Here is a 24,065-nt window from a genome sequence, read left to right as displayed (position 1 = left end):
ATACATATTTGTTTGTGCTTGGGAATATGCGTCCAAATTTTGATTCGCCTGAAAAAAAGAAGTGCTTACAATGTCCATGTAGGGCTGGGTGATGAAACGATAAAAACATAAGATATGGGGCGATACAACATCGATATAACTCATCCCTACCATGTTTTGACAGACCACACAAACGGCCAAACCTTAGAGATCATAGTACCACATCACCCCACTAGAGCACTGCATTCCCAGAATTCAGGCTTACTTGTCGTCCCTAAAGTCTCTAAAAGTAGAGTAGGAGCCAGAGCTTTCAGCTATCAAGCTCCTCTCCTGTGGAATCATCTCCCAGTTTCAATTCGGGAGTCAGACAACCTTGCTATGTCTAAGAGTAGGCTTAAAACCTTGCTTTTTGATAAAGCTTATAGTAAGAGTTGGTTCAGGTCTGTCTTGGACCAGCTCTTAGTTATAAACATCAATAGGTCTAGAATGTCAGGGGACGCATGACACATTCAGAATCAGAAATACTTTATTGATCCCAGGGGGAAAATTGTGTTTGTTACAATAGCTCCATGCAAGATTAGAAATATAAGTTTATAAAGATTTTAAAAATATATAAAATAAAACATGAAATATGTACAATATGTGGGTTCTGTACATTAAGTATTTAGTGCAAGCATGGACATGTATAGAGTAGATATTGCTGGCATTGTAATGAGTCCAGTCGGTTGATTCAGAGTTGTCCATGTTTAGTTTCTAAATGGCGGCGCACTTTACATGGTCCCAGGGTCTTGTTAGCTAGCATCTCAGCGCACAGCACACACACAGGCTTGGGGGTTGTCCTCTGGGCCAGCGACAGGTACTCACTTGAGTCCTTTCTGCGAGTCCTCTTTTTAGTTTTGAATGATTCAGTTTGACTTTCTGATTCCCCTTCGTCATTAACAGCTTTCCTCTGCTCCATCTTGCTTGACCCAGCACACAACAAAGTTCTCCCTCACCTATGATTCCCCCGCTAATGATGCGTTCAAGTGTTAATGTGACGGTCAGCGAAAACAATGACACCTGCTATATAGGTCAGATAAAATAAGAACGTGGAATTTAAATCTCATGTCTTTGTTTCATTACCTGTGATGATTCCTTTTTTTTAAAAATCAATCATACATTTTTGGTGGTAATCAACGCTTACTTACAAATCGGAAACTTTTTTTTAAATTTATTTTCTGATGACCTCTCATGGCCCACCTGCAGTGGCTTCACGGCCCACACTTTTGGAGTCGTCAAGAAGAAGACACAGCAATTTGAGGGACAGTCAGGGGGAGGGGGGAGGAGTGGTGTTTGGAGACAGACCGCAGAAGAGTTAGGGTGGCAGGGGACGCTGTATCAAATCTGTTAAAAAATAGTTTAAATTCATTGGCCATGTCCAAGCTGCCCTCAGCTCCTCTGCCGCTAGCTGGTCTGAAGCCAGTGATGGTCTTCATTCCACACCAGACCTACCTCATGTTCTGCGGGAGTTTCTCCTCCAGCTTCCTCCTGTAGCTGTCCTTTGCCTCCTTGATCTTGATTTTTAGGTCCCTCTGAAAAGTCCTCAGCTCCTCCCTGTTGTCACCTCTGAAAGTCCTCTTCTTCTCATGAAGGATGGTTTTGATGTCCTAACAGTAACAGCAAACAATCCTTGTTGGGACAGTGCAGTCCACACAGATGTTTATATAATTCGTGATGCACTCTGTAAGCCAATCCATGTCCTGCTCGTGCGGCTCACATAGTGCATCCCAGTCAGTCACCTCAAAACAGGCCTGCAGTGCCTCATAGGCCTCCTCTGACCATCTCCTCACTGTATTTGTGATCACAGGCTGCCTTTTCACCAGAGGCACATAGCAGGGGGTGAAATGCACGAAGTTGTGATCTGATCTCCCCAGAGGAGGGAGGGGGGAAGAGCTGTATGCATTCTTAACGTTAGCATACAGCAGGTCCAGGGTCCTTTCCCCTATGGTTTTGCAGGTGACGTACTGGGTGAATTTTGTGAGGGTTTTATCCATGCAAACATGATTGAAGTCACCCGAGATTATGATGAGGGCATTCAGGTGTTCAGTTTGCAGTCCAGCTATGGCGGTGTGGATGACCTCACATGCCGACATCGGGTTGGCGGACGGAGGAATGTACACAGCCACCACAATAGCATGCGAGATTTCCCTGAGCAAATAGTATGGACCTAGTCCCACAGCCAACAGTTCAATGTCTGGGCGACAAATACGTTCCTTGATTGTAATATGACCAGGATTGCACCATCTGCACCATCAAAACAGCAAGCCCCCCTCCTTTGCGCTTACTGCTCTCGGTGCAATCCCTGTCGGCCCGAACCGTCTGAAATCCCTCGATTATAACATTTTGGTCGGGAACGTCCCTGTGTAGCCATGACTCAAAAATCATCAGACTACACTCCCAGTACTCCCTTTGGCTCAGGGCTATCGCTGTCAGCTCGTCCATCTTGTTCCCCTGTGATCTCACGTTGCCCATGATGAGAGAGGGGAGATATGGCTTATATCTCCTCTTCTCCACAATTCCCTGTCGTTTAGAGGACCTGGCTCTTTTCCTCCTCCTCACCGATCCTATTATCTCTGCAACCCCGGTGTGTTTTTCTCCAAAGTTCAGCGGGAATGTCCGCTTTCCCATTCGCCAAGCCGATCAAGCCATCCGCTGATTGCTGGAGTAAACAATGTGGTGTTGCTGAGCGACGGTCGAGTGGCAGAACAAAAGGAGTAGTTCCAGCGTGAAAAAACTGAACAAAACTCTAAACACAAACATGTTTAGAGAGGACGCAACTTAATTAAGTTACTTACAAAAGACAAATCAAATATGTCAAAGGATCGTGGGTCGTGACAGAGGATGTTGCACCTTGTTAAGCCCTATGAATCAAATTTTGATTTGGGTGTCTTTGCTGTCAATGCCCAGATAAAGGGCGGCAGACACTGCATCCTCTATAGACCTGTTGGCCCAGTATGCATACTGATGTCGGTCAATGGATGCTGTAGAATGTTTCTGATGTGCAGCATGACCAGGCTCTATTTCATTACTGTTGGTGTCAGTTCCATGGGACAGTAGTGATTTGGGCAAAAGACAGCGGTATGATGGTGGCTGATTTGAGGAACATTGGAACCAAAGGCTGGTGTAGAGGTGTCAGTTAGAATCAGTCAGTTAGAATATCATTTAGTTAGGGATGTCGGTGGTTAGTCTAAATAACAGTTTCAGTGCTTAATATAACAAAATACTTTGCTCTTCCATTTGCTGAAAGTCCCAGTATCAGAAAAATTTCACGAGAAATATAGCCACACTTTCGAACCTTTAGCTTTAGGCATTTTATTGTCATATAGACTTAGGTTTGAGGTAGCAACTAGGCTAACATTACGTGCTGCCAGAGTATGTCTACACACTCTCTACATGGAGATGGTCGAGTTAAAGTCTGAGTCAATTTAATATCAACTAGGTACATGCGGTGATGTTTTTGTCCTGTAAGCAGGGCAACTATTTCAGTACAAAGCTCAGGCACTGAAATGAGGCACCAATATTTTGCGTTATGATTCGGTCCAGTATGTACCGCTGTGTAGGAACTGGTGTTTGATTGGCACCAGATTTCTGCTCCCAATCCTACTAAAAAGCCCTCTATGCAATGGCGCAGGCTTTTTTTGTATTATTCCCTCTGGTCGCAAAGTTTATGTGCTGACAAAACTTTGGCAGGACTACATTGTAGTTGGCATGGTTGAAATGCCTTGATCAAAAACTCAAGTGCTCTGGAAATGACAACAGTATCCTGGCACCATTCTTTGTCAGTATAGACACAGAGCCCCCCACTATGTGTCCTACAAGAGAGTGATGCTATGCTGTCAGCACTGTGAAGAGAGTTCATCCAGCTGAATGGCCAACTCGTGGATATTTTCATTCAGACGTGTCTCTGTGTAAACAAGCAGGCAGCAGTCTTTTATCTCAAGCCGGGTTGTCCTCTGTAGTCTCAGGATCTTTTGTTGTCCAAATAGCGAACATTTTCCATTAATATGCATGGTACGGCCAGTCAATGTGGGCCAGCTTTTAGACGAGCCTGAATACCACCACACTTACCGTGCTTCCCTGCGCTTTCACACCACTTATGCCACTGCCTCACTCTGGCTGTTAATACAGACGTGGTTGAGGTCTCTGCCTTCTTTGGCGCTGCATCCCAAGTCGCTGAATCTCTTCTACTGAGACACTCGTCGTGACCTTATTGAGCAATTTACAATATGTAGCAGGAGCTGCTGACTTGTTACATTTACATTTATCAGAGCTGTTCAGACACAAAAATAAGCTCTGACAAATACAAGCTCAATTTCGTAGTTAAATATGTATCTGACAGACACACAAACAAAAGCTGTAGCCTGCAAGTGTCGGACAACTACTATTTTTCACAAGATAATGATCCAAATTCCATTTACATAAAATAGGGTTAATTAAAGGGTCAATAGTTGACAGAGGAAGATGAGAAGTAGAAGATTTTAGGGTTATTCTGGTTTTCATTTATGAATTTCGAGATGTTTGCTCTTCTGGCATCTTTAACTGCCTGATCTTAAATAGCAAGCTGTTCAGGATGATTTGATAATTGACTTTATGAATTAATTATTCTTTATCAATCTAATTTCTGCTAGTCAGAAGGAGGGGTTAGCTCTTTTATCTTTGTGGAGGTGGCTAAGAAGAGCACCCTCAGCTGCTGTGGAGGTCGCTCATCAGAGCACCTCCAGCTGTACCAGAGGGGTGATTGGCACAGCTGAGTCCGGTTGGCAAATCACTCACCTGTTTAAATGTGGCAGAGAGCTGTTATACACTGGGAGAGACACACGTGAGACACACAAACAGAGCCAGAGAGGTGAGCTGAGCTCTCAATGGAAAAGGTTATGCGCCGGGCGATTTATGTTACTTTAAAAATGATGAAATTGGTGAGCAGCCGTTGTCTGGCTGATGTTGGGAGACTCATAGTGGCACGGGACTTTGCCACAGTGGCGCTCAACGTGGGGCCCTACACAGCCAGTAATTGGACAGATTCAAAGCAGCTTGAATCATTGACTGTGCTGATTCAAATGGTGGAATTGTTTTAAGTGACACAAAGGGTGCCTCTTCTGAAGTCAGCAGTGATGCTGACGCATGCACCTTGCCTAAAGTCGGCAGTGAGGACGACGCCTGCACCTTGTCTATAGACAGCGGTGAGGCTAACAGCTCTGCCTGTTCCTGATCCCCAGTCAGCGGTGCAGCCGGTGCCTCTTCCTTTCCCTGGTCCCCAGTAGGCGGTGCAGCTGCTGACTCTTCCCGTCCCTGGCTACCGGTCTGGAGCCCCCCTGCTGGGCTTCGGGAGAGAACCGGCATATGGTGGGGCCCTCCTGTTGGGCCTCGGGAGAGACCCCACATATGGCAACGCCCACTTGCTGTGCCTCTGGAGAGGCCCGACGTGCGGTGGCACCCGCCTAATCGGCCTTCAGAGAGACCTGTCATGCGGTGGCGCCCACCTGGTCAGCCCTCCAGCATTGTATAATGGGATTTTTCCAAATAAAAATAGTGAAACCGCCTTATGTACATCATCTGGCTTATGTTTGGAAACCCATAGTCACAGGGGACTTTGCCACAATCCTATAAAATTATATTTTGACCAAATGTTGTAGCATGACTCATGGTATAGGCCAGGACTATATGAGGTATTAATTTCCACTTTCATCTATTATCAATCATCTATTATCACACAGTTCCACTTACTAGTAATGGTAGTAAAGCTGTCCAATTTTGGATGCAACTTCCCCAATTTGCCATCTCTTCAAGCCATACCGACTGTCCAGAATCTGCCTGAAAACAAACAAACAGTTTGACCACATTTAGATTATTTGGATCATATGTAATGCATAATATATATAGAGAAATGGAAGCTGGAAAAAACCTGTGCTGCTGTTGAAATTTCCATAGTTTAGTGTAGACATCAAAAGTCCGTCCAAAGTAGGATTGCCACTGCTTGTGTCCATACTGAGGAAGGTCTCTACAGAAAAGAGCACAAAAGACAATGTACTGCTGTGATCCAGGATTAAGAGTCCAAGAGACAAAGAATCTGCCAAACTTTACAACTGTAAAGATAATGGATAGTTAAAATCTGGAACGTTCCATTAGGGTCACAATGGTAAAGGCGTTTTAATCCAGAGAATGCCAATGTACCTCTGACACACAATTATTTAAGCTTACAAATAAATGCACTGGAATCAAGCTTCCAATCTAATGCTTAATGCTCAATACAATGTTTAAGTGCTTAAAACAAACTTGTGTATTCACATAAACTGTACTTACATGACACAGAAATATGCTCCAGTGAGCATATTGTGACATAACATTACTGTCTAAAGTAATAATCAGGTCAGGTGAAAAGAAACAATGAAAATTATTTGTTACATTGTCTGAGATGTGCACTGACATGTCAACATAAAAACATCACATAGAAAGTGATTGAATGCAAATGTTAGCTGCTGTCTAATGGTAGCTCATGATCAAGCTTTATATAGAAATCTTAAGTGTTACATTTGTCCAACTGTACAATAGCAAATAAACCCTCATTGATTGAGAAATTCAGACTCATGATTCCTTATCACCAATTCATTGAATAATAACTTTAATTTATATAGCGCCCTTCAAGAGACCCAAGGATGTCAGTAAGAACAAAGCAAAGCAAAACAAAAGAATTAAGTAAATGCACAAAACAGGACAGAAATAGACTGAGCACTAATGGCAGGGTGGAGCATTAACAGATGCCAAAGGCCTTAGTGAACAGGTGGTGTTTGAGTAGTTTTTTTAATCTGTCCAGAGATGCAGCATTGCAGATTCCCGCGATATGGTTTGGCTAGGGCATGGAGGGATTTATAGGTGAGAAGGAGGAGTTTGTAGTTAATGCAGGCCTTGATCTGGAGCCAGTGGAGGTGGATGAGGGTCGGGGTGATGTGCCGCCAGGGCTTTGTGCGGGTGAGAACCCTGGCAGCAGAGTTCTGCACATTCTGGAGCTTGTTCAGGACATTGTCTGGTACACCGGACAGGACAAGATTGCAATAATCTAACTACCTAACTTACTAACTTACCTTTTCATGGCATCACATAATGGACGTCTCTCTACTTGTCCTGCTGTATATTAGTGCCGCACTTGACACCATAGATCATAAGATTCTGTTATAGAGACTAGAATAACATGTAGGGATTAAAGGAACGGCATTAGGCTGGTTAAAGTCATATTTATCTAATAGATTTCAATTTGTTAATGTTAACAATGACTCCTCCATGCACACACAAGTTAGTCATGGAGTTCGACAAGGTTCTGTCCTTGGACCGATACTGCTCACCTTATATATGGTCCCTTTAGGCAACATCATCAGAAAGCACCACGTACACTTCCATTGTTACACTGATGGTACCCAGCTTTACATATCTATGAAGCCTGATGAATCTTTTCACTTAGTTCAACTGGCCCTAAACATCTGAGAAACACAGTCTGACCAGATAGTCATGTTGGATGATATTAGTTTGGACCCCAACTCCATTGTGAGGAGCCTTGGAGTTATGTTTGACCAGGAAAAGCGGGAGCATGTAGATGGTGATGAACTGTTTCCTGTTAGAGAGGTATGACTGGAACGAGGAGAGAGCTGTACCAGTAAGGCAGAGGTGTTCAGATAGGCAGTTGAGGAGGATGGTATGGGAGATGAGGATACTAATGTGGCCTGAGTCGGCAATGATGAGGAGGTCGTTGGAGATTTTAATGAGGGCAGTCTCCCTGCTATGTTGGGGTCTGGTGGGGTTCATAGAGCTCATGGTTGGAAATGTGCTGGTGGAGTTTGGTGATCGCTTCTCTTTCTAGAGTTTCGCTGAGGAAAGGGAGGTTAGACATGCCCTCAGCCACAGAGAGCCCAGAGTATGAGATCCAGGGAACAAGTGGCAGCCTTGGCCTTGGTGACTTACTCCGCAGGGTATCCACAGGTGCAAACAATGATGCATGTGAAGTTGCTGGTGAATAGAGTCCACTTTAGCGTGGACATTTTAAAAATGTTTACAAAGTAAAAATGTAAAAAGTCAGATGCAAAACCTGCTCTGATCAAGTTTATTTGGGCAGGAGGCTTCTAGGGACCCCAATGGCATGGATGGGGGATCATCTCCCAGTTTCATTTCGGGAGGCAGAGACCCCCTCTGTACGTTTAAGAGTAGGCTTAAAACCTTCCTTTACGATAAAGCTTATAGTTAGAGCCGGTCCACGCTTGTCTTGGACCTGCTCTTAGTTATGCTGTTATAGGTCTAGAAGGTCGGGGGACACATGACACATGGAGCTTCTCTTCCCAGCTTCTCCTTCCTCTTCTCCATCCTCATCACATCAAAGAAAATAATATCTCATCAATACATGTTACTGACTTGACTTCTTCCCCAGAGTCCCTCTGCCTTATCGTCCGCAGATACAGGGCCACGGCTGCGGCCACATCGTGGATTATAATGCGAATCAGAGATCGTGATAATAATGGCGGATCCTGTATCGTGTTGGCATCTGATAGTGGTGGTGGACCACGATCAAGGTGGCAGCTTCTGGTGGATCCTGATGGCGGCAGTGGATCATTATTTTGGACTATGGGGGCATCCGATCGTGATGCTGGATCCTGATCTTGGTGGCTGCTGACCGTGGACTATGATTACAACAAGACTGCTTAATATGCAATATGTCTACTCAGATACTCGACCATTACTGACAATAATCCATCAATTCATGTACCTTCCATTATGCTACAAACTGTTTATTCTAATCAATGCTGCAAATACCCTTATCTTTCTGATGTTCTCCATTACATTACACATGTCATCTATTGCACTTCTGTCCATCCTGGGTGAGGGATCCCTCACATGTGGCTCTCTCTAAGGTTTCTACGTTCTTTTTACCCTGTTAAAAGGTTATTGTTTTGTAGTTTTTCCTTACTCTTGTTGAGGGTTAAAGGCAGAGGATGTCACACCCTGTTAAAGCCCTATGAGACAAATTGTGATTTGTGAATATGGGCTATACAAATTAAATTTGATTGATTGATACCTGAAAATGCCCAAGACTGAGCCCTAAAAGTCAGCTTCAGTCTATGGTAGAGCAGCTGTCTGCCACGAAAATGGGAGTTCTGGACAGCCTGCCGTCTCCGGACAGTGTTTTAAAGTTATAAATTGTGTGTTTGACGAGAGCCTGACATTGCTCTGTGTTGCACAAGGCATTTGCTTGGGTTTCCTTTTATGCTTGGGATCACTTCATTTTGGAACAATAGCTTGAACTTTTCATTGGTTATCCCCCTTTGAGTCATGGCTTGGGCCATCCGGTGTTGCTCTGCTAGGACCATCTTGCCTGCACATGGGTTTGTGTTGTTACAGTCAGGTCATCCATGAATCCCCTGATTGCCGTCAGATGACTTCCCGCAGCAGTCTTCAGTCCTCTTGACTCTGTCCTGGCTGCAATGATCAGGTTCATTCCCTTGACAAACAAGATGTGGAAGATGGTGCACATGCACCATCTGATGATACCGTTCTTGAGAGGCTGAAACTTTGTTATGAACCTGGAGAAATCAAAATTTACTAGGTATGATTTGAGATGTGGTGGTGGTTCATTGTGTCATTGATCAGACTATGGGGGATGGATCCATATTAGTGTTGCATGGTATACCAATACTAGAAAGTTATCATGATACCCAGCTGTTAAATCATTGCTTAGCCTCTGGTAGTGCTGGAACCGACAGATAAAGCTCCTGGAATCCGCAAGCTGTGTGCTCTTCTGAGTGGGTTTGTGGACCCACACACAACAAGCTTCTCCGGCCCTTCCACAACACGTACACCACAGCAGTTATAGTTACTTCAGCCTCTCTTCCGCTGGCTTCCTCCGGTGTTCCCACACTTTGTACAACCCAGCAACTTGATCGCTTCAGCCAGTAGTCTTCCTCTGTTCAGGAGGAGAACAGGCAAATACTCCCTGGTTGCGTATATTTGAATGTTGCTGTGCGTTAGGCGTGATGAACCCGAATAAATTAAAATGATTCTGCGACGCATTTACGGCATTGCGTTCGGTGTGAACACACCATTACAGATCTGAACAAACGGCAAGGACATGGAGTTCCCCAGGGGCCCAGCTCTGATTTACATGCTCCCACTAGCTTGTATCTTTCAAGACAATGAAATATCCTACCATAACTATGCAGATGACACACAAGTTTGTATAACAGTAACAACTGATGATTATGGACCAATACAGTCACTAAATAAATGCAGTGAAAACATTAATGAGTGAGAATTTTATCTAGTTAAATAAGGACAAAACGGAAACAATTGTTTTTGGTGCCAAAAATTGTCAGTGCTCATCTTGAAACCCTACAGCTTATGACCTCAAACAAGGTCAGGAATCAGGAATCCAAAATTTAATACCCACATCAACAGAATTACAAAATCCACCTCATACCACCTAAAGAATATAGCAAGGCTCAGAGGATTCATGTCTCAGCAGGCCCTGGACCTGTCCGTGCCTTTTTAACAGACTTGATTAGACTGCTTGATCCATGATAAATGGTATTCCATGTACCAGGCATTCACACAGTGTGCAGCGTGAATGATGCAGACACAGAGTGGAGCAGTAAATTACCGACAGAGCCGGTAAAAACTGTAAAACATAACTTTTTTACAGTCCAAACCTATATAAAAAGACCTTCAAATAATCACTGCAATCAGACTTAGTGGAGCTGTGCATGGCTCCCTGGGTGTCCTCCCAGAAATTGGTGGCGCTAGAAATGAAATTCATTTCATTGTCAGTGTCTGCAAAGGCTGCTTACTGTGTGGGGTCTATGTTAACAGTGAACCGAAAGCAGAGAGACACAATATACTTCCGCATTTGTTTATTCAACGCAAGTCATACCATCATCGCAACATTCAAAAACGTTATCGCATGTCTTCCTAATATCGTGCAGCCCTACTTCCAATGAAACAAAGAATTGATTTCAAAAAACAGTAATGACCTAGAAAGCACTAAATGGTTTGGGGCCTAAATACATGCAGCTGTGCTGCAGATATGCAGCAGAAACACTACCTGTGTGAACAACAGAGAGTTTCATTGCAAAATGATTACTTTGTTTTCATAATTGTTGGAAGTCATAATCGTAATTGAAATTCAATTAGTCGGCCAGCCCTACTTTATATCAAGGCACCTCTGCATACCTCACATTTCATACTGAATGAATGGACTACACGTCATCTAAAACTCGAATACCTGACCAGCCCAATATCAACATACTCTCGATGGACACTGGCCTGAATTCTTTATAAATGTAATTCCTGTGTATGGCTGGGGCAACGTGTCGAGGTAATCGATGTCATCGATTACGAAAATGCGTCGATCTTGCGCAAATCGACGTATTTTCATAAGAAAGGTGGCTTCGCACAGTCAGAGCACGGACTCACCTGAAGAGTAAAGCTGAAGCAAAAGAAAATGGCCCACGATCACCTAGCATAGGTCCCTAATAGGTGGACCGCTATGGCAAGCCGTTTGAGAATTTATCCCATATCCTTGATATTACATGTCAGTCCCCTCCACTGGTTCAATCTTTGTCAACACTAGTTGGACAATTGGTCGCACTAGTTCGGCATTTTATTGTACTAGTTAATCATGAACTCTAGTCACTCTTTTTCAGCAACTAGTGGCACTTTTGTTCAACTAGTTACAACAGAAAAGCACTAGTAGCACCAAAGTCCCACTAGTTGGCTTTTTGCCGCACTAGTGGCCCTCTGGACCGAACAAGTAATGCTGAAAGTGTTACTAGTAAACATGTTAACTAGTCAAACATGGATTCAGCTCACTAGTTAACTAGTGGCCTTCAATTTTCTGCACTATGGCAATGAATAAATTAGTGAGCACAGTATGTTATCACTAATAGTCATTGCCTTATTTGTTTGTATATGACAAGTTTTCAAATGAAAAAAAGTAAAGAAAAGCTACTCAAAAGGTAATTTAGTACTGCCACCTACTGGCGATAGTAAATGCAGCAGCAGCCCACATACACTGACCTCCAAACATAAATCAGATCAGTTGTTCATAATATAATAGCATAATACCTTCAGTGGGCCTACAATGGAATATTCATGTATTTGGATCATTTCTGCACCTTCGGATCAATCTTTTTGTATCAACAGTTAAAGAAAAGAGAAAGAAGCCTGTAATGCCAGCAGAATAGAATTGAAATGAACTTTACTGATGTGGGCTTGTCAAAGAGGCAGGTTTTGACCTCTGGCAACTCCTGAGGCTCCCGAGTCCTGGGACTATCAAAACATTAATGGAGGAGGGAGCTATATTGTTGACCTGTACTGTGTTTAGTGATAAAATAATGCATGATCATTTCTGATAGCTAACCAATGTTTACACAATGCAGTTTGTGCTGCTGCAATGCCAGTAATTCATATCGGGATTGAGACGGTATCACTCCCCTCAAGAGGAGGTAGCTTGGATGTTTTCCTTTCCAGGGAAAGGAGGGCACACGATTGGATTCATGGACTGAAAACCCTGTCACCTCATAGATTGAACATAGATTATGACTTGAAGTGTTTTCTGTAAAGTACCATGATTTATTGGATATTTAGATTAAGTTGTTAATAATGTTCATATAGAGCTGAGGTATGACTTGTTCTGTACATCTATTAGAAATCTATTCAAAATAAAAAATTATTTAATTATTTTGACCCCACTAGTTTACTAGTTAACATTTTTAGCCTTACTAGTTGAACTAGTAAGGTCAAAATAGGCTTTAACTAGTAAACTAGTGGGTATTTTGGCCTGCACTAGTTGAACTAGTGTGCATTTTGGCTCCCACTAGTTCAACTAGTGCAGAAAATTGAAGGCCACTAGTTAACTAGTGAGCTGAATTCATGTTTGACTAGTTAACATGTTAGAGCTTTTGCAGCTCACTAGTTAACTAGTAAGACTTTCAGCGTTGCCAATTCGGTCCAGAGGGCCACTAGTGCGGAAAAAAGCCAACTAGTAGAGACTTTTGGTTCAACAAAAAATCTTACTACTTTTAACCTGCACTGCTTTTTCCGTCTTTACGGTAGTAAATTCTGGCAGCACATGGTAGAGTTTACTTCTCTAACTGAACAAGAGAAAGTGGGAACAAAGAGAAAAGTGTTACAGCTGTTTAGTTGTAAATATTTGTTGAGATCGTTTGTATGTGTAATGTAGTTAAGAACAAGGTAATTCTCAAACTACATCTTTAGATATTTTTTTTCTGAAATTAGGCACTTTATTTTATTTTAAGATGCCATTTTCAAAAGCTCTTTATTTTACTTTAAACAATTATTAAAGTACCCTGAAGTCCAGTGTGAAAATTACTAATAAACATTATTGAAATACTATTGAATTGGACTTTATTTTATCTGACAGTCAGTTTTTGTCTTCATACAGACATCGATACAACTACTAGGCTACTTTAAGAAATTTTTTTTATAAGTCTAGACTGCTAAACTTGAATTTACAGTTTTGATATTTTCCCCAAAACTTTGGTTTTCGTTTATTTTCTTGTTGGACAGATTAATGTAGACATACTTTGTTATTTTGTCAGATTTGTTTGCATTTAAAGATGATAAAATAAATATAAATGACAAGTTTTTCAAATGTTATTATTGATAAATTATTAAATTAATCGAATAATAAAAAAATGATTGTTAGATTAAATCGATAAAAAATAATCGATAGTTTCAGCCCTATTCGTGGGCACTGCATGTATAGTATTTCCCCTTAAGTAGTCCCTGGAAGTCAATGCTTGATCACAAAATACAGCCCATCTACTGCGAAAAAACTGAAAAAGTAAAAACTAACCGTAGCCCATTGAAGAGTTGTTTGGACTTGTCCAGGAGGTAGCAGAAATCTGTGACAGTCTTCCTTTCACCTAATGGAATATCATCCTCAGTCTCAGTTCCAGTCATGACACTGACTTTTCACACCTAATTACACAAAAAAAACAATATAAAGACAGTGCAGAAGTAACAATATTGATACTGATTGATTAATACTGATTTAAAATACTTTACCAGGTACCATTTGTACTTGTGTGATCTTTTAATTTGTTACTCTTAAATGATGAGAAATACATTACAGAACTAGTGATATATATCATGTTGCTGGTTGAAGATGTCTGAGTGTCAAATAATAAGGAGCCTTTCAAGTGATCCAAGGACGCTTTACATGTGTCAGTGGGGAGTTAAAAGAGAAAAGAAAGTAATTCGCAGAAAACAGGAGAGAAATAAATAGCACTAATGGCAGGGTGGAGCATTAACTGAGGCCAAAGGCTAGGGTTTGGTATTTTTTGAATTTTATCGATTCTAATTCCAATTTCGATTCTGCTTATCGATTCCGGTTCTCATCGATTCTCCATTTTGATTCCAAAATGGTAAAAAAAAAAAAAAAGAGGTCTAATGTTTAGATAACCTAAATATATTTATTGGACTGGACCGATGCACAGTTGCTGTGCTTCATGTTACACCGGGGCAGCAGTAGTAACGCCTTGTGGTACACAGGCAACATTACAAAACAAAAACCCACACAACTCATCTCGGAGCGTTATCTGACTCAATGTCTTTAACCCAACTGTGTAAATTAGTAGTAATTGAGATAGAGGCAATGTTGAAACTTTTTTCCTTGAAAATACTGGTGTTTAAATGAACCAAACAACACATAGTCGGCAGCGACATTCATAGAATCACTTCCACTTTAGCAATTCGTCTTCAAAGTAAAAGCACACCTATAGCGAGCTGAATTACAAAGCTTTTTTTTTTTAAGTTGTGAGCTTGGGTCTGAAGATTGTATTGATTGTTTAACAGACCTCTGAAATAACCAACATGTAATGTACAGTATGAAACCAGTTCAGTAAATAATTCAAACATATACCAGACACAAGAACAGTAATACATTTTATGAAAAACACTGACTTTAAAATCTTCACTGCAGATAAATCAAGTAGGATAACACTCTGCACCATAGACTGCATCTAGAAAAGTTTGCAAACAACATGCATCACGCAAACAATAAAAACAATTACAATATATTATAGGCCTGTTTGAGATAACAAGAAATAATTCTGAAGTAGGATCCAGAGCATTACAGCAGACTAAGAAAACAGTCAATTCCTAACAGCCATATTTAGTTTCACTCATTATCACTCATTATCTACTCACCACTATGCCAATGTAGGGGTGGGTGAAGTGTTTGAGTCCACAAAACACTTTTGCAGTTTCAGGGGTAAACAGTGTGGTGTCATTTACCACCATGTTTTTAGCCGAAATGTCCTAAATTACATTTCGGCTAAAAACATGGTGTAAATGTACTCGTTTCGAGTCAAATTTGAATGTTGGTACTTATGGAAAAGTGTCATCAAAGGAGCAATATGGGGGTATATTTTGTATATTTTTTCTGTTTCCCTGAAACACCCTGAAACTCCAAAAGTGTTTTGTGGACTCAAACACTTCACCTACCCCTTCCATCGGCATAGTGGTAAAAATGGATGCCATGATACAAAATTTTGGTGCCACGTTTATTGTCAGAGGAAATATCACGGTTTCACAGTTTTCACGATTACCAATACTATAGAAGTAAAAAGACACACAACAAGCAATATATCGCTAATATATAGCTAATAATATAGCTAATGAACTAAATATTTATTATTATCATCATCAACTATATCCAAGTTATCTTATCCCACACAATCTGGTCTCGATAGCCTTCTGGCTGTCTTGCACATACCCAAAATGATTACAATAGGCCTATATTTAGTGTTAGAAATTATCTTTGAAATGTAATTTCGCAAATGGCGCGAGAGGCCAATTGTTTTTGGAGCAATTATTATTATCATCATCATATTATCAATCTGCTAGAAGAAAGCGATTTTGAGGGATGTTGTTGATCACCCATTGCAAATATGAGTGGGTTTTTATCATTGTGCGTATTTTGGGCGGCATGTCAAATTTCGATATATCACCATTAAAAAGGAATGTTTGTAACTGTCATATATATGGTCTAATCTTCCCCAAATGTTGCATGCTTGATTCCTGGCCTAAAGACATCTACTTGCCAGCCTTCAATTTATGTTGGCACTTATGCTGTCCGTGTATTGTGTGTGTAAATATGTGTGTGTATATATTAAGTTGAACTACCATACTCAAGCCTAGAAATAATTAACAATATGAATATATTGTTTTATTTTATATTATTTTGAAAACTGGAAATTGGCAGTTGCTTATCCTCATGCTTAATCCAACAAATAATTCATTAAAATCCAATTGTTTGTGTTTTTTCAAATTTCAAAATCCTCTTTTCAGGCAGATCTCTGATATTGTAACACTACCTTACAGAGTGAGAAAAATGACCGATACAGTCTTTCTTCTGCTATTGGTTTAACCGCAGAGCTATAAACGATGGCTGGCTTGACCATCGTCTTTTTATCAAGGTGGATTTTTAAAAAAAAGTCAGCTCAGCAGCAGCATTCACATATGCTTATAGAAGAACACTGCATCACATACCATATGCAGTCCTGTAACTTTCACCAGCAAATAAAAAAAATATTGTGGTTTTGACGGTAATGAGCTCAATCCAACGATAGGCATCACATGACCACAGTATTACGGTTATGCGGTTAACGTCACAACTAGGGATGCAAGATATATATCGGTCCAATATAATATCAGCTTGATAATGGGAATTTTATATTATTATTTATTTATCGGAAAAGGTAATTATAGCTGATAGAACGTCCGATAATAACAATTGAATATTAATTCATCAATATTTGCTTACTATATTTTGCAATTTTACCCTCAGGTGTGCATAAACTATAGGCTTAAAACGTATTTTTAAGAAACGTGAAACTATTATCAGTATAGGTGTCGTCCATGTGAAGCATGTAATTATCGGTTATCTGTATAGGACGGGAAAATCCATATCGTGTATCCATAGTCACAACCCGGGTAGCCTGAAGACATCCCAATGGCAATACTTATAGTAAAAGTTGTACTGCCACCTACTGGCAAAAGGAAAATACATGTTTACTCACTTTTTTTATATATCAGAGCAGGCTGACCACCTTTACATCAAACTTGCTCAGGAAATACTTCAGACATCAATCAATACTTTTTGGGGAAATTGTGATTTTGTCCATGGTGGCATGTGGAATTTTGATGCAGTACATTACATTTCAATAATTATGTTACCACTTATTACTTAACGTTACATAATACTGCTGCTGTTTGTGTGTCTGAATGAGAGGTTTTAATTGATCAAAGTTAACAGCCGTCAATGTTGTATTAGAATGCAAGAGCAAGCCTTTATAGGACATGATGTTTGCATTACATCTATATTTTGTTTATGATGTCTTGATGTTTCTTAAATTTACTAGGTTGCTTCTCTTTATCAATGTTTTTAAGCAAGGTGTACATTTTAGTAAAACAACACATGCAGAAAGAAATACATGGCATACCTCAAGGTGGATATCTTCTCTTATTTAAAAAAATTTGTATAATAACTGTGGATGCCCTTCATAAAAATTTGAAACATGATCTCAATAATACTTCGCCCTTTTACAGTTTTATCAGTCGTAACGTTATTTTTTGTGTAGGATAATAATCTGTATGCGGCACTATCTACTGGTGCATCAGCTGCAGAATGCAAAATGACAAGACATGAGATGCTTAAGGACTTGCAACTAAATGAAGGATTATTATAAGTTGATAAATAAATGTAGAAATACATGAATAGATAAATAAATGTATGTTGAAATAAATGGACAGATAGATAAATATATAAATATTTAAAATACATAAATAAATGAAAATAAAAAACGTTTTGGCTATTTATGTTATACAATATTTATTTAAAATCTATTTCAACATTTACATATTAATGACATTGAGTATTTTACTTGTTTCTTAATTAAATTTTAGGACGTGATGATTCATGACAAATCATTTTATGTTAACGACAGAGAAAGACAAAATACATGGAGACATGACAGCAGGAGGTTAGAAGAAAAATATGTCACGGCAAATACGCATAAAGCCACGAGGACTCGGTCATAATTGAAGTTTTGTTTGAGAAACAATTTTCATATTCAATATTAACTCAGCGACTCGCCTATAATGTAACGTAATGAATTCGGCTGATCTAGCTGACTAGCAACGGACCGACCTTAGTTGGGCCGTAAAATAGCTATGGCTCTTTATAAACGTCATATCAGCTTTCTATGATCCCCAATATGGGCAAAGTGAAGTCAGGACACCCCTTTATCAACATCACAACGAAAGTAACATCTGGAGACACATGCCTGGATAACAAAGATAACCAATGGTAGCTATCCTGAGTAAAGTAATTAAGACATGGCTGAAGTGGCTTTAACCCACATTCCTTCTCACCTAGCGTCGATGAACAGGAGCACCACAGAGATGCTACTCACAAATCAGTGCAAAAGCCTTGACGAGCTCTATTGGTGAAGCGCGACGTTCTTAACATCTCCTGGCAGTTAACCGCTGCTTAAAGAGCCGCACCACTCTGCAGCACGGACAGAACTGTTGTCTCTTCAAGTCTAAATGCTACTCCGTATAAAGGATTCCTGTTCCGTGACAGACGACTTGTGAATGGGTGGGAAGCTTCTATCCAATACGACAGGCTAGCTACTTCCAGGTCATCATTTTCAAAATAAAATAATTCCAAATGAAGAACCTTTTAGTAGAACGCTTTACCTCCCATTCTACTCGTAGAGACTCAGACAAGTTAGTCTGCATTTTGAGAGCAAAGCGGCCCATTAATATAATGAGGTACCTTATATTAATTATATTATGGAATTTACAGGTAGAAAATGCAGATAATCTAACACATGAGTAATATGATCTCTTTTTCTAGTTCCTGTCAGTTCTCATGATGCAGCATTTTGGATCAACTGAAGGCTCTTCACACACCTATTGTGACCAGAGAGACAGACAGACAGTCAAAAGTAACTGAGCCTGAGTACTGAAACCAAATATGAATACAGAGTTAAAGATAAAAAATGAAACAATACAATCGTTGTGCATTAGACTAACAGCCTGTAATGGTATGTAATTGTGGTATAGGAGATGTTCAGTGTATAAAAAAAGGCAAAACGGTGCAAGAATAACACAACACATGCAATTTCCAGTTTTGTGCACCCCCTTTAAAGTGTTTCAAATTAATATAGCAGGTGGAAGAAGGCTGTCAAAGGAACTTATATTTTGTGCGTATCAAAAGACACAAAACAACTCCAATTTTTCCTTAGGGTAGAACTTAAGGCCAAGGTATTCGAAGTAACTATATGATCAGATAATGTTTTTCTGAGGTGTTTAGGTCCAAATACACTAACTTCAGTCTTGTCCAAGTCATCTAGGCCCTAAGGGTTTAAACACTCTCGTTTAAATACCTGATATTATTTAATCTCACTTCATAAATAAATTCATCAATGCAGCTCTGTGTCATCTTTGTCACCTTCCTGGTCTGGTTCTGGAAAGGAGGTTTGTAATAGCACCTAATTTTAACATGTATTTGCCTAGTTTGACTAATGTTATTTTGAAAAGTCCTTATTAAAGTAAAAACTACGTTAAACATGTATGTAACTCAAAATTGGGTTCCAGCAGGGATGTCACTGAAAGCGAAACTCGACAAGTCACAAGTCTTAAATGACCATTGTAGATATCTGTAATTCAGTTTGAACTATTCCAAATAATAGTTAGATAGATGGATACTTAATTGATCCCCAAATGTAAATTGAATTGTCACAGCATGTATATCAAAATACAATAAAATACAAGGTAAAAATACGCAAAAAGGAAAAAAATATACACAATACGACAGAAATAAGTTGCAATGGAAGTCATGATACCATGGTGTTCAAAGAATGGTGGTGGTAGCATACTGATGAAATGATTGTTTATAGTAATAATAATAAAGTTCATAATAATACTAGTGTATTTGCTGTATACTAATAATAATGATGCACAGTGCTATAATAATAATAATAGTAACAATTCCAATAGTAATAATATTAATTATAATAGTTTACAGGCTGCATACTAATAATGTGCAGTGATAGCATAGTAATAATAATAATAAAACAGCATAATTTAATAATAATTGTAATAGCAGTAATACAGTAGCAGTAATATAGTGATAAAATATGTATTTAGGACTAATATACATACATACACACAGACATAATATATGGATATGATATATTATATCAGTATGGTGTATCCTACCAGAAAAATGTACACTATCAGATCACATATCACATATGATATTCAAGATTAGTTGTTACCAACCTTTTCGATTCCAGGATCACTTTTTAATTCCAAATGTAAGCCGAGATCTAGCACCCTGATATCTTCCAAAAAACCCACTCAGGAGGGTCATATTTATTATTTTGGCAATTTCTGTTAAAGGCTCAATGTACAAGCATAAATATACACAAAGAAAGGCAGTTATGCAACTTTATCTGTTCAATGCACAATATTCACACTGATATCAATTCATATTTACAGCATCTGTTCAATACAGAATATTTAGCTTATCAGTTCAACAATATGTTCTGCAGAGTTCTGCTACTGCAGCACAATGTTTCTACCTTGAATATGGCCATAAATATGACAATTTCCTTGTATGAAAATATTCCTGTGTACTCAAATATATACCAGTATTACACAGTATGAAGCCATGCATCTTCCGCTCCTGCAAATATTTCACAATAAAAAAGCTTTTTTTAAACAAAATAATGGATTCGGTCAACAGAACGCTGGAGTGCTTTTATTTTGAAACGCCTACAGAAAGTGTTGCAACCATTTATGTTTGTGACATAAATTCAACAGATAAACATTAAAACTAAGGTGAAAGATAATTTTCTCTTTTTATTCCACTGTGAACCACAATGTTTATCTGTCTATGTCACAAATATATTTACAACACTTCCCGAACCAGTTTCAAAGTAAAAGCACTCCAGAGTTTCACTTTCTGAATCCATTCATTTGTTCTAACGGGGCTTTGATTGTTATCGACGGACTAGAAGATGTGTGTCTTCATACCGTAGAGTCCTGACATTTAGTTTAGTACATAATCAAACTTGTTTTGATCGGACACACAGCTGATCTTCGGCGCAATCGCAGCCTGTGAGTCCAGAGAGTGTTGCTGTTCTAGATATATTCAAGTATTCTTGAGTGTTTAGTGCAGAGGATGTAGAAATTGCAGACGAGCAGACTGTCTAGTTCAGGTTATAAGTGGTTGAACAATTCTGTTTAGTCCAGTTCAGTGACCACAGATCTAGCAGAGGCAGATGAATTATATACCCTAATAGCCGCAGGCAGGAATGTTTTCCTGTATTGTTCCTTTGAACAGTTTGGTTGAATGAGTGTGTTGCAGAAGTTGCTCTTAAGTTTGTCCACTGTTTTGTGAAGGGAGTCAGCAGCATTCTCCATGATTGGTAGCAGCTTTGCAGCTTTCTGTTCTGGGCCACCTCCTCCAGGGTGACAAGCTTAGAGTCAACAACAGACTCTGCCTTTCTGATGCGTTTATTGAGTCTGTTGGTGTCCTTTTGAATGATGTCTGCACCCCCAGCACACCACAGCATAGAAGATGGTGCTTGCAACAATACAGACTCGTAAAACATCTGAAGCATCTTATTGCAGACATAGAAGGACCTGTGCCTCCTCAGGAAGTAGAGCCACCTCATGTCCTTCTTGTAAGCGGCCTCGGTGTTGGGGAACCACGCACTGCTTTTTATCGAGTTGCACACAAGGTACTTGTACGATTGGAGTTGCAAATAGTTGCATATATCTTAAAGGTCATTATGCAAGGCTATTGGATATTTGGTCTAGCAAAGCATTTGAAACAGATTTGAAGACCTAGCAGAGGTAATGGCTTGCTATTGTTGGAAAATGCCACAAAATACAAAGAGCTTATTGTCTAGTAATTTGTGGCAAACGAACTTTGTTCACTAGAGAGTTGAGGTAGAAATTTACAGTGTATTGTAATTTCTCTCCACACACAATAGAGGACCTATGACGAAGTGTGGATGGTGTTAGCCCATCTAATGAATTCAGGTGGGTTTATTTTACATTGTGAAAAACTATGTAACATTTATTTTCATTTTGCCTTTTACTTGCAGCCAGATATTTTCGAAAAGAAAGTCACCATTTTTTTTCATGTGTCGATTTTACAGTTCTAAATCACAACAAAAACAGTTGAATATTTCATAGGGACCATTTTCTGAAACTAACCTAAACTAATAAAATAAAACAACACAGCTGGGACAAAGTTATGCACTTATCTCTAATGTCAAATTGTATCATAGGGGCCGGATAGAGTCAAACCACCTTGACCATTTACTAGTAAATTTATTTTGATGCACTCTGAGGGAGTATGTCAACTCCTACATTATAAACATTTGATGAACTAGGTCTAGGAGAAACATGCTAACAGTCAGTTCACGTGCTTTGGACTGACTGTGGATAAACTGTAGCAGTGGTTGGCAACTGGAAGCCCGTGTCAAACAATATCTGTAGCGCTTTTTGATAATTTCATCATTTTTATGTCACCATTTTATGTCGTGGGGGCTGACCTCCATCATGGCAGCAACTTTCATAGAATCCCTTCCTCTTTAGCAAATTGTCTTTAAAGTAAAGGCATAACATTCATTTTGCTACTGTAAAGCTTTATATGTTATGACTTGAAACGTGGATGTAGTGTTTGGCATGGCGTGGCGTGTTGTTTGGTGTGGCAGTGCTCAGAGTTGGCAGTAGTAGAAGCCTGATGGCTTCCACAGAGCAATCAGCATGGAAACAGCAGGATTCAGGCAAAAAGGACAGGCAAGCAAAATCACAAGGTATAAGTAGGCTAATAAAGCATGAAGACAGAATTAAAAATTTAGCCAAAACTCGTTGATACTACCACATAGTCAGACTGTATGATCATTCGATGAGTGGAGTGACGACCAGAGTATTTATACTGCAGAGGGATGATTTGTTGTGATCAGCTGCAGTTGTGCCAACTTAACCCCGGAAACCACGCCTCTGCTCAGACCTGCCAAACCAATCATTTTTCGCCCAGAGCGGCAGAAGTGCATGCGCCGGTCCTGGGGTCTCATTTATAACCGTTGCGTAAGCGCAAAACGGGGCCTGAAACATACCTTTGCCACTTCTGACGCAAATGTTGGGATTTATAAAAACAAACTTGACGGGAAAATTTGCGTATTTCCACGCAAACTCTGACCCATGCGTACGAACATTTTGGAGACGATAATAATAATTCTGTTAAATTCTATAGACTGAGGAAATCACAGCTGTCTCTGAATTAAATAATCCTGCAGTTTTGGATGATTAAAATATGAACATGAGATACAAAAAGTTCCCTCAAATTCTGAGTGTTTTTTTTGCCTCCACCTTTGAATTGGATCTTTTTCAGGCTCCGTTCTTTCTATCATACTCACTCTCACTCACTGTATTATCCACAGCAGCAGCAGAGTATCAGTGTTAGTGATTATCTTTATTAGTGACATCACTGCTGTCCCATAAAATCGCTCTTCACCTCCACCTCACTAACAAACACCTCGATGTCAATTTCCTCTTCTCATCGCTTGATGCCGTGACTCTGTCATGACTCACCGTGGAAACCCATTGGTCAGCAGCATAATTTAATATTCATGAGGTGCTTTGCATTGACCATTTATGGTTGAAAGGGGGCGTGTAGAGGGCGGAGTATGAGGCAGATCCAAGTACGAACGTTTCCAGGTGGTCTGTGATTTATTAAGCGAACATTGCGTTCAGGTGTGCGTGCGCATTGTTTTATAAATCAGAATTTTATATAACAGTGCGTGGGATTCATACTAAAAGTGTACTTGCGTACAAAAGCCGGAAATGGCATACGCAAAAGAAAATCCTGATTTATAAAACCGTGTGCACGCACACCTGAACGCAATGTTCACTTTATAAATCACAGTCCACCTGGAAACGTTCGTACATGGATCTGCCTC

General features: G+C 39.9%; 1 protein-coding gene across 4 annotated transcripts in view; it reads right to left on the bottom strand.

Moving 5' to 3' along the window:
- Positions 1-18,702, bottom strand: part of scai (suppressor of cancer cell invasion) — a 61,489-nt gene extending 42,787 nt beyond the window's left edge. For 3 of the 4 annotated variants that reach the window (XR_004615666.1, XR_004615665.1, XM_034602795.1), the window contains exons 1-4: positions 18,451-18,702; positions 13,868-13,992; positions 5,921-6,016; positions 5,743-5,829 (exon numbers count right to left, since the gene is read on the bottom strand). Coding sequence is in view for 1 of the 4 variants with exons in the window: in XM_034602795.1 (XP_034458686.1) it covers positions 5,743-5,829; positions 5,921-6,016; positions 13,868-13,974 (290 nt within the window). In the remaining 3 variants the exon portion in view is untranslated. Of the gene's footprint in view, positions 1-5,181; positions 5,343-5,742; positions 5,830-5,920; positions 6,017-13,867; positions 13,993-18,450 lie in introns of those variants that run through there. The other variant, XR_004615667.1, reaches the window with a different exon arrangement.
- Positions 18,703-24,065: the final 5,363 nt, after the last annotated feature.

The sequence above is a fragment of the Hippoglossus hippoglossus genome, chromosome 12 (genome assembly GCF_009819705.1).
Source record: "Hippoglossus hippoglossus isolate fHipHip1 chromosome 12, fHipHip1.pri, whole genome shotgun sequence".
Taxonomy (NCBI): domain Eukaryota; kingdom Metazoa; phylum Chordata; class Actinopteri; order Pleuronectiformes; family Pleuronectidae; genus Hippoglossus; species Hippoglossus hippoglossus.
This window is presented reverse-complemented; position numbering and strand designations above follow the sequence as displayed.